At 38.6% G+C, this 12,115-nt stretch overlaps 1 protein-coding gene across 2 annotated transcripts in view; it reads right to left on the bottom strand.

The window, feature by feature from the left end:
• The window catches only part of CLYBL (citrate lyase beta like), a 151,061-nt gene that overhangs the window by 118,897 nt on the left and 20,049 nt on the right, over nt 1–12,115 (bottom strand). Inside the window, exon 2 of one of the 2 annotated variants that reach the window (XM_027674677.1) lies at nt 10,089–10,121. In XM_027674677.1, coding sequence (XP_027530478.1) covers nt 10,089–10,121 — 33 coding nt within the window. Of the gene's footprint in view, nt 1–10,088; nt 10,122–12,115 lie in introns of those variants that run through there. The other variant, XM_027674679.1, reaches the window with a different exon arrangement.

Below are 12,115 nucleotides of genomic sequence, written 5' to 3'. Positions count from 1 at the left end.
GAGTAAGAACATTGTACTGTCTCCTAAAAGACAGAATATGAGACAAAATTAAATATTTTATGGGACAAAAAGTTCTCCTGGAGGACCTTCCCTAGTTTGTCAGCATGTCTATCCTCTCTCACAGCAATAAAACACAGTCTGCAAGGCTTCAAAGCTGTGTTTTGGAGAATTATTTCTGACATGGTGAATCATGATGTAAGCTTGAGGCAAGCAGGCCATCACAACAGATTTTACTGCTAAATACTTATCACAGGCTTGTGTTCAACACTTGAATTCAAGTCAAGATTTCATATTCAAAAAACTAATGTCTGTGATATGGCTCTCCTTTTACATCTACTTGTTGTCTGAAACTGTGATATGTGCTTTGGTCACATCACTTTCAGGGACACAGTTTACTAAATTTACAAAATTAATAGTAGTGGTTTTACCAGTAACTTGTCTCTTTCTCCTGTAACATCCTCCCAGAAGGATGTCCCTTCCCCACTGGCAATTTTCTCACAACACAGCAAATGTAATCAACATAAAACCTCATTTCATAAGGCAGCTGTAAAGGGAGAGCTACAATAGAAAGCCTTAAATGACCTGTGTACTATTTCATTACCATCTGATCTATAACATAAAGAAGCAATATATTTCCAAATTACAGTGTTTTAATAAAGTTATAAAGTTAAATACAGAAATAAAAATCTGAGCTTTTATGAAACCCCCAAAAGGCAAAGAAATGCTCAGAACAGTGACAAATCTTTCTAGAAGCAAGCAAATCCTCATCCAGCAGAATTTACAGTTGAATTCTGGTAATACATGTTTTACAACGTACCAATATCTATATCTCTGGTGCTTCTCATTTTGCTGTCATTTTGCAGCAGAAGGATACTTACAACCCAAAATACTGTGACAACATATAGAGCCAGCCTGTCACTCATATTCTGAAGACAATATGACACGAAAAGTTTCCACAGAGAATTTGAAACAGGGCGAAGCAGAATCAGTGGTTTCTAGTTTCCAGTTGCAAATAAAATTTTCTGGGAAAATTTACTTGAAAGTAGCCTTAAATGAAAATCTATATAATTAAGGGAAAGACCATTGCTTCAAACAGATTGACTGTCTTCAACAAATTTCTCTCTTTCTAGCTACTCAGATATGCTATATTTCCTAATTATCACCTTTTAAGGGCCATCTGGGCCCCATTCCTCACCATCAGGGGGCAATTCCATTTGCATTGTTCATAGGCTTAGTCATGATCAAGTAGTCTGGTGGTAAAGTTCATTAGAAATTAGAAGAAAAGCATTAAACCTCACACAGTAAACCAAGTAGCTGATACCTACATACCCACAGGAGAGATAAGCATTTAATGCATATTCTCACACGACTTAACAAGTCTTCAATGAGCATTTTTTTTTTCTAAACTGCTTAAAGAATCATTTGGACTGGTCCCTGACTAGGTACGTAATGAAAATTCAATTCAGTCTCTGCATACTACAAAAAATTTCTTAATTAAAGAGAAATGAATAATAAAATAATAATCTATTAAATAAAATCATATTCTATTTACATCTGTAGGCCTGAAAAGTCTAATAAAGCTAATGTAATGACACTATTATTTCTTCTGTTTTTCAAATGTTTGCTATGTTTTGCAAGTCAAAGGCAAGATTTTTTAGCAATTGAACTAAATATGCAAATACAGATGCACACATGCACTGTGTTGTTTAAAAATTTCAGAAACATAATTTTACATTAACCATACGAGAAGAGTTACTTGCTATTGTCATGTAGCAATAAATATCACTATACATTTCCCAACAGGTCAGTATAAACATGCCTGGGGTAGCAGAGGAGGAAAACTGAGCAAGTGCTTGGCCTTGTGCCTGTATCTTATAGTACAGGTCAGTGTTTCATCACTATGATCTTCTCAAAAGGTTTGAAAATGGTATTTAGGAAGAACTCAAGGAAGCTCAGAACATCTATGTCATATAAATGATGGCCCCAAGGAAGTCAACACTATGACTTCCAAATGCAGCGCCCTGTTTCAAAACAGAAGGGCTGCAGAACTCCTCTTTGATACGGATTTTTTATCTCTGCAGTTTGTACTTTGAGTCATTTTATATGCTGAAGCCTGTAGCTTCTGGAAGCTATATGCCCATATTAAAGATGAATTACCACTACTTTTACCACTGAAATCCCTGTTCAGTACTAGGGGAGATCCTGGTAAACTGTGCTGTGACTCACACAACAAAAATTTGGGAATTAAGGACACATTAGTCCATGGACACTACCTGCTATCTTTCTATGTTGCTTAATTCTGGGAAATTTTCAGTCAGCTTGAGAAAAACTGAAATGACCGCGTTAATGACGAAGCACTTGTTGCTATAAAATGTGATATGCTTTAACTTGAACACTATAAATATACTTTCCCAGCTGCATAAAAGTTGCAGTATTATTCAGATAATGTGATGCATTATATGCATTTCACAATTTTTTGCTGAAAATGTAAATGTCTGCATATCATTCGCCATATCAAGAAGTTGTAGTCAGATATTAATGTCTAGATTTATCTTTTGAGTATTGTAGGCTGTGTCACATCACTGATGAACTCAGGCCCCAATATGCTGGAGTAATTGATTTTGATTTTTCAGTGCTGCCTATGAAACAGATAGGATAGCTTTAAGTTTATTTCCTCAAGAACCTTTTATGACAATACACCTCATCGGGTATTCTACTCATCTCTTGCAACTTGGAGGAGTTCTCTCAGAAGCTACATCTGTGAGCTACTACTGCAGGGAGGAGCATGTACCAGACAGCAGCACTTGTAGACAGCTCTGGTCCTTGCTTGTGAGGGCATGGCAGGCCCAGGAAGGAATGTCAGTAGAAGGCTGTCCAGATGGCTACTACACATTGCTGTGAAATGCAAAATTTGGAAGCTTTAAATCCTTCTTTCTGGGCAAGGTGAACAGAACAGCTGATTTCTTGCCTCACATTGGTGTAAATCAAACTTCATAGACACATGTAGACAAATGTAGAGATATTTCAAAAAGAAACTGTATTAATTAGATCAGGCTTCTCTTCTGCATGGTTGCTTTGCCTGTCAGTATCTCTGGGAAGCACTGGTTCATCTTTCTTATTGACAGGAGCATGGCTGAGCTGAGAAATCCCCGTCACCTGCCAGCACCATGGGTTACCAAGGGCTGATTTTGGTCCTGGGCTGAAAGTACGCAAAATAGTTTCAGGCACCTCAAACAAATGCTTACAGTATGGCCAGTCTGCAAGTGATGAGCTCAGAGTTTGCAAAACAGATGTTGCCATTTTACATTAAAAATATAGGTAATTTTCCAGCTTTTCCCAACAGCTGTGCCTTTTAGTAGAATAGCCTACACCTGCTTTTGAATAATTCTTTACTATTTTTACTGAACAGTAAAACTCCAGTAAAAATACAAGCCTTGAGTGGACCTATAAAGCCAGCAAATGCAGTAAAATGTCACTGCCATGTCACGGAATTGCTTTACTGCTTAACACTGCACAAGGAGTGTGTTTTCATAGTTGTATGGAGTTTTAGCTACCTGGCTCCTACTGACTTTAATGGGAATCACACAGCTAAAACTCCATGCCCCACTTTGATACTTCAAAGTAATTTTTCAGTCCCCTGGAGAAGGTCATAGAAATATTTAAAACTAAAGCATTCTCCAAGGATCTCAGATTAAAGACTTGCATCAGACTTTATAAAAGTGATTGGTCAAATATATAATATACTCTTAATGTTCTAGCTCCCGGTTTGTTTTCTTTAGAAAGAACCTTTGTGATGCTTTTCACAAAAGGCAATATAAAGCATAAAGAAGAGCTCAGCAAGTTATAACATGAAGACATACAGAAGAGCTACTTGATACATGTTTACAGTGGTAAAGAGTTACCTATGTTTTTGAATATGGTGATCAAATTCAGGGCAATTCTTAATTAAGACATTGTTGCAACTCTATACTATTTGATTGCAAGCAATACTGTAACACAAATATTTTTATTCCCTTTCACATGTTCTCTGTTCTCTTTTGTCCCCATAATTTACAATGTGGCCATAAAACTCCATTTCCGTATTTCTTTCCTAAAGTGGGGTTGACATAACTGCTCTTTCAGACCTCAGCACGCACCTCCTCTCCTCTGTAGATGGTTACTTGAAATACTCAACCTTCTTTCTGCTTAGAGCTTTGACATCCTCATAAACCCATTAGATTTGCCACATTGAAGGTGAACTGTATCTACACTATCAGCCATACAGACAGACAGCAAGTGAAAGCACTAGGAAAGATGATGAAGTAAACATGAATTCAGGAAACTTGTACTGAATTTAGCTTCATGTTTTTGAAGGCACAAGCAGCAACCAACATCATAAGCTAATTGTTCATTTGGTGGGGTTACCAAAAAAATGGTATTTATATAAAAAATCACCTAGTAATATAATAACCTCAATAAAAATAAAAGTGCTTAACAGAACATAAACAGCACAGTCACAGAATCATAGAACGACACAGAATCACTTAGGTTGGAAAAGACCTCTGAGATCATTGAGTACAGTCTTTGACTCATCGTGACCAAGTGGTGCCAAGTCCAGTCATTTCCTGAGTACCTCCAGGCATGGTGACTCCACTACCTCCCTGGGCAGTCCATTCCAATGTTTAACAATTCTTTCTGCACAGAACTTTCTCCTGATGTTCAACCTGAATCTCCCCTGATGCAGCATGAGGCCATTTCCTCTCGTCCTATTGCTACTTGCCTGGGAGAAGAGGACAACCCCCATCTGGCTACAATCTCCTTTCGGGTAGCTGTAGAGAGTGGTAAAGTCACCCCTGAGCCTCCTTTTCTCCAGGCTAAACAACCGCAGCTCCCTCAGCTGCTCCTCATAGTACTTACTCTCTAGACCCTAGTCTTCCCTGGGTCCTTTCTTCATACTGAACTAAACATCTCATGTTTAAATTCCAAAGCTGAAAAGCAAAACTAGAAAAAAAAGCCAATGCACATAAAACCAATAAAGAACATTTTAAGCATTCAGCGTCTACCATACACTGATGAAATATCTTCAGCCTTCCACCTAGAAGCAAACTGAGAAGCTCACTAGCCATACCAATTCTCCCAAAATACTACATCCTGCATAAAAGCATGCCAAGGCATGTGGAATAAACCCATATTTATTACCAGATAATCCCAGCTATAATCTAAAAAGCATGAATCAGAAAAATATAAGCATGTGTAAATACACAGACAAACTTTGAAGTGGACAGGCATGCCCCTCTAATGCCTCCAAGCTATTACATACACACATTTAAGGAGAAGAAGCATATACATGCAAGCAATAGTTTCTGTGAAACTGGAGGTTTTGTTTGTGTTTCCATCATCCCTACACAGAGTTGTCAAGTTACAGACCAATTAGGCTGAAATAACCTTGTGCTAAAGTCTTGAACACAAACCAAAGCAATGGGTTGATGCGAAGCAAGTGTTACCATCTTAACCAATTCACATGAAAAATGACTGTGGCAATATCATCAAACTATAGGTATCCTAAAACAAAACAGGTCACATTTTGCTTTTTTTGTCACAGGAAAGGCAAACTGATGCATAATTAACAATTGGCCAATGCAAATTCTTTTACATCTTTTAATTGGTGTTAATTAGATTAGAAGTAAATTTTCTTTTATCTCAACACTCTAATGCGAACTAATCTTCTCAGCAGCATGTCAAAGTTTCCCTTTTAATTAAACTTTTCAGCTGGGAACTTCGGCAGCACTCAGGCAGCAAAATATATAATTTAAGGCACATGAATTGTGCTAGGTTTTATGAATGGAACATCAAAAATTTAAAGCAATAATTAAAAAGGCTTAGCAGAAGGTCAGAAATCTGAATTTTGTGGAGGCAACAGTGAGCTTTTAAAGCCACTTCGAGTATGTCGGCAGCACTCTCCAGCCACCCCTTCCACATTCAAATCCATCCTTTTACAAAGAAAAACTACCCCAAACGTAAAACATCTTCTGTGAATTAACTTCCCCCTTTCATACTACTTTCCCCCAAATATTGCAGCTCCTCTAGAATTGTTAACGTGCAGAATAAACCACAAAATACATTTAATATCTTTTATGGGAAGTTGACCTGAAATAAAATTTTATGTAGTTAAGGACTTTTGATAGTTCTTCATCCAACTTTTTTCTCTCTCTATGGGGCAACGGTGATTGAAACCTAATGTCTGCTGCACAAAAAGGCCATAAAATGTTTTATGCAGAAGTAAAACAGTAGCCATTAAGTTTTGCTATAATGTTTGAGTAGATATGCAGCATGAAAACATGATAAAAGAGCCATAAACTGATTGTGATCAAATGCAATTACAATGACTTCTCTCCAATGAATGACATGTACTAAATGCACTTACAGTTCCTTGCAAAATTACTTTGGGCAAAGAACCAAGAAAACACTATATCCTTTTTACGAACGGCAGCTTGCCAGGGAAATCGCAAACACACAAGCTTTAATATCTATAGCCAAGAAGCACTTGGGAACTCATTAGGAAAAGGTTAAAAAGATTCACTTGTGAAAGATGGCTTTTTTTTTGTGATTAGAGCAGCATCCTGGAGAGTCCAGCATTTGGGGTGTTAGGAAGAAGTGCTCCTGCAGAAAGGAGAGAGGAGCCCTAGGAAGGGTGGGTACCAAACTCATCATGCTTTGACTCCATGACAAAAGTATACTCCAGAAAAAAGGAATTGTTTTGCAGTTTTTTCCATTAAATTTTTTATCCTGCCCTGATAGAGGACAGGAGGTGAAAATGGCGACATAGCCTAAAAACATATATTTTACTAAGAATATAAATTTGAAATCAGATGAATCTGACAATTCTTTACTGTGAGAGTGGTGAGACACTGGGACAGGCTGCCCAGAGAGGCTGTGGATGCCTCATCCCTGGAAGTGTTCAAGGCCAGGTTGGATAGGGTTTTGAGCAACTTGTTCTAATGGAAGGTGTTCCTGCCCATGGCAGGGGTTAGAACTAGATGGAACTAAGGTCCCTTCCAACACAAATCATTCTGTGATTCTTTGAGTCTATAAAGTACACTGTTTTTTAAAGGTGAATAAGAACCAAGATCCTGGGAGTTTCATCCTTTTGAGTGTGTTTTGGGATTTTGATCAGATAACCTGGTTTAACTTTTACTGATCCAAAGGATTTCTATATTTTGAGTAGTCAAATCAAACCCCTGGATTTCCTGAGGAGTACACTCTAAGGAAAAGACACACTCAGGTGTCAGAAGGTGGTCAGAAGTGCCAGGTATTTCTGTGGCTAACAAGATTTAAGGAAGATGGTTCAAAGATATTCCAAGTAATCTCTGTTCCAAAGGCAAACATGCAATACTAATGTGGCAACAGCAGTAATTTCCGCAAGGGTGAAACTGCCCTGAAGTATTTTGAAAAGCGCAAACCAAGTAGCACTTTTTCTATAGTACCATAGAAGTACCGTATAGTTCTATGTCTTCTTGGAAATAAAGTGAATGGAAAACAGAACCAGAACTTAAGGCATTTTCTTTAAACAGGAAAGACAAAATAGAGTTGGAGCTACAGATGTAAATTTGCCTTTATTTGTATTTAATAAAGGCAGTGAAAAAGCCACCAAACTGTCACTTTCATTGTCTAAGAAAGTACAATTATTACATTTTAGGGGCACCTAGAAAGTGCAGAATTAACTGCTGATGCTTAGTACAGGCACTAAATGGACTACCAAAGCTATTATGATACCCAGGAACAAGGTGAGGAGAGAACTGAACCTCCTTAGTGAAGGAATGAATTCCCACCACACCACCAGGATCCATTTGAATGAAAGCTTAAGATTTTATTATTTGATTTTATTTGATTTGATTAGTTTGATTTTATTAACAGCTTATAGAGTTTCTACCAAGATGAATTATTTATCAAAGGAAAAAAAGAAAATAAATACTAACCAGGCTTCTTCTAATCTAACACTAGCAATGCAGAGCAGTTAGTTTTTTTTATACTGGGGCTCAGGTTAAGGGTTTATCAGTCCTTCTTATATAAACTTCAGATTCATAACTCACATTAAAATTAACTGAACAGTTCAATGCTATATAAGGTGACATTGTAAGCCATATACAGTAGAGTACAAATCAGAAAGGACATAAAAACTCCTTTCTAACTTATAGCACTCTTAGCCTGTCTGAAAAATGTCATGCTAGACACCAATATCACAACTAAGAGAGTGAGGAAACACACAGTAACTCAAACTCCCTCCCCAGAAAGCAATTAATCGCTCCTTCTAAAAACCAGAGCCCTCTCAGCCTTCTACTGCCTTATTAAATCATAAAGCACAAACAAACATCAAAGCATTGCTGCAACTTCATACAATTACTCTAAGACCTCCTAGACTGTGTTAGAAGATGGGAGGAAAATTTGGATGTGAAAGAGGTAATGTTCACTGCTCCAGAAGCAATGCTGGGATACAGCACTGGGCTTCGGTGCCTCCCTGCTCAAAAGGGTTTTTTTAAAAATCCTCTACATTAGATTTTTAATATTATCAATTTTGCAATAGTGACCACCAGTCAGTAATTACTAATGGTAACCAAATCCTACTGAAATTTAACAAGGGAAATGTCTATACGAAGATGTAGCACTCACAGAACAAAACCCTTCTACAGCAAAGTATTAAATAACAGTACATTCAAAAATTGGAACATTCAGGCTCATGATACACTCCTTTTAAAGTGTGTTCATACGGTGAGGAATAGACCCTTCTCTAGGTTTTTAAGAAGAACCCAGATTCATCACTGCTAAACTTCTACTCCTTAGTGCAAATTGTTCTTGAGCATGAACTGGTCCTGAGCAGTGGTGTGCATAGTGGGCAAAACATGAAACAGTGGTGCTAACAGTTAAGACCGTACAAATTATAAAGACTGTATGAAGAAAGTGTGACACAGCCTGACCCTGCCCAGTGTCCCACAGTAATGAAAAGAGTTAGACACTTGCATTGCTGGTGTTAAACCTACCATGAGCAATACAATTCCCTCACAGAGGGGATGGAAGTCCTAGAAACCCTGGTTGACTCTTGGTTGAAGGAAGCTCCCACTTCTCTGGGTTTTTGAAAGCCACACTTCCCCCTGCATCAAATCTAAGTAACCAAATAAACAATATGCAGTAACATCCAAGAATAATCTTCAGGTGGTTGTCTGATGGTTCTTGGTCAAAGGAACTGCAGCAGCAGTTCAAGGATTTTGATGGGCTATATTAATGTCCACTGTGAAGCTAGAGTTAGAGCTGCATGAACTATGCAGCATCAGCCCTTCCCTCATTTCCAAAACTGAGGAACTGATGCAGCCTGCTGCAAGCATGAAAATTAATGCAAGTGTTGGACTTGCAAATAATATTTAAACTCCTCCAGAAAAATGGCCACTTAAAAAACCTCCCAAAACTCAGGAGAAGACACAGAGCAACATCTGATTCTGAAGAATTACAGTAATCTGTTAATTTAGTTCTTGAAACCTCTGGGAGCAAGCTGTGCTTCTTGACAAAAATCCTTCTGCTTTCTCTTACCAAATACCTGGCCATTATAATCTTGGCCATGCCACTGGTGTCTGGATATAAAATTCTGAAAGGATAACGTTGGTATTTGTCATGCATCAAAAAACTCTTTTTTTGATGTGAAATGGAAGATTTGGTGAAAACGAAGCTTATATGCAATAGTGAAAACTCCCCATGGAAACTGTAAAAAATCCATGTGCACCAAAATTCTGTTTTACTTATTGAAACTTTTTGCTCAGCCACTGCTGTGGGAAGGCGATATAAGGAGCCCCACGCTGCTACCTCCAACATAAACTATTTTCTGGTGAGTCTCTTGCCACCCACTCAGCCCTCACCAAACTACCTACTCCAAAACAAAATGATCTTTGGCACACATGAGTAAATTGCTGCAGCACAGACATATCTGGACAGTAATTAATCACTTCGAATGCTCAATGTGTTTGGATATAAAATTAAGAAAGTCGGGTTGTTAAAAAATGACAGATTTAAGCACCATCTGGGCTCTGTGGCCACAGTGGCGCGAATTCCAAAGGAAGGCTTACCAGTGCATGATCCGAGAATCCCATCTGTCTCAGCTGAAACGAAACAAATAAATAAATAAACCGGCAGCCTCATTTACAAGGTTTCCCCAAGTTTCACAATTTAAAAATCATCTTGCAATAGGAAAGAATATAAAATTAAAGGTATTACATCTTCAAAATGTGTCTTATGCCCTTTACATATATTTTCAATGTATTATACCTCTATGGAAAAATCTCTATATAGGTATACCTATATAGATGACACATTTTGAGACAGCATTTCCTACTACAAGTATGTTTTCATAAAAATATAATGCTAGTAAAGAATCAATGTGATAAGACTCTTCCATTGATTTGGGGAAGTCGAAATTCCTTTCTGGCACCCACAAACTCTCTTAGCTCTTCCTCAATGCACTGCTCACTTGCACCCACCCCATGCCAGCTCTGCCTGTGGATGAAATGCAGCCTCCTTGGTTCCCAAGAGACCTCCCTCTGGCCACCTCACTGCAAGGGCAGAAGCCACACAAACTAGTGTCACCTGCAACTAGTTAACCTGCAGGATTTCTTCAATAAAACTTGCCTGGCATGGGAAAGGGAAATAAATAAATCATTCAAGACAGATGAACACAGAATATGAACACAACTATTTGCCTCAGAAAAGCTTAGCCAGGTGGGGTTTAAGCACAGAGGTGAACCTCAGGAATACTCTGGTGTGGTTCCCAGGAGTCTGGTCCAAGTGCCTCCCTCCACCTGAATGAGCATCAGGCTGACTGAATGGACAACGTCTGGTTCTCAAGCACCTTTGTGCCCCAGCCATCAGGACAGTGCTTTCTGTGTTAAGGAGCCTCTTTTTGCTTTGCAGGAAAGATGGGACTCTCCATCCTTGGCAGCTTCTGCCCTTGGCATGTACCCTGACCCTCACATTGTCCCAGCTTATGTGTAGCTCACCCAAAGGAAGAGAAACCACAAAACTGGCACCCACTGAAGCCACACTCTCTTCTCCTGCTCCAAAGCCAAGGCTCACTTTTCCTGCAGATAAGGGCAAAGGACAGATTGCCATGGACATCTGTGGGACTTTTCTGAGGTCTTGGGGAAGAGGCTTCTCCAAGGGGTTTGACTATGTCTCATCCTCTTCTCCAGCCAACAAGCAACCACCACCTCTCTTGCATAGCCACTTTTCCCTAAAACTGAATCCTCCTTCCCATCCTGCCTACCTCCAGGAGCTTGAAGAAACTCCTCAGATGAATCAGCAGGAAATGTGTCCAAAAAGTACTATTTAGTATTTTTAGACTTAAATAACAGATATCATTATACTGTATAATATTACAGCTTCTTTCAAATAGACGCATTCATATGAAGGCTTAATCCTGGAAAGATTTTTTTTCAGATTTTACCTTCAGTAGATCTCTTTGCATTTGCAATATTGAATATGTGGGTACATTTTTCATTAATAGTGTAACACTTCTTTGGCCCTGCTCTCATGCTTCAATTTCTGCCGAACATTTTTGTATGAGAGTTATTTGGACCCAAATGGGTGAGCAAATAGGTAATATATTCTGTCACTTAAAACTGGTTTAAATCAATGGCATTAAGTTTGTTTATTATTTCCTTTTTTTTAAAATTTGTTGTGTAGTTTGTGGGGCTCTCCTTTCAGAAAACTCATGCAAACTCCTGCAAGCATCACCGAGAGCTCACTAAGACTATGATAAATATGAGGAGTTTCCATATAGCTCTATATACAAAACTGTTGCACATTTTCCATAAAATCTTCTATAGGAATTTGCTACACATTATAAAGAATAAAAATAAAAAGAGGGAAATGTGATTATTCTTATATCTTCTCTCAGGAGATGTCTAACAGAAAGATGATCTCTGCATAACCACAGAAATGAAGGAATCTGGAAAAATCACACATGAGAGCAAGCTTCTGTAGAACAAAACGATGCCAGGGCCTGATGCTGGGAAGTGGCGGGGAGCAGCCGCTGCTCCATTGAAGCTGCTCCACGGGAAGGTCTCAGCACCTCCGATGGTTGGGCTCTGGGGCCCTG

Source organism: Neopelma chrysocephalum, unplaced genomic scaffold (assembly GCF_003984885.1).
Source record: "Neopelma chrysocephalum unplaced genomic scaffold, ASM398488v2 Primary Assembly neopelma1_25, whole genome shotgun sequence".
NCBI classification, from domain to species: Eukaryota; Metazoa; Chordata; class Aves; order Passeriformes; family Pipridae; genus Neopelma; species Neopelma chrysocephalum.
The sequence above is the reverse complement of the archived record's forward strand: the minus strand, read 5'-3'. Positions and strand labels throughout refer to the sequence as shown.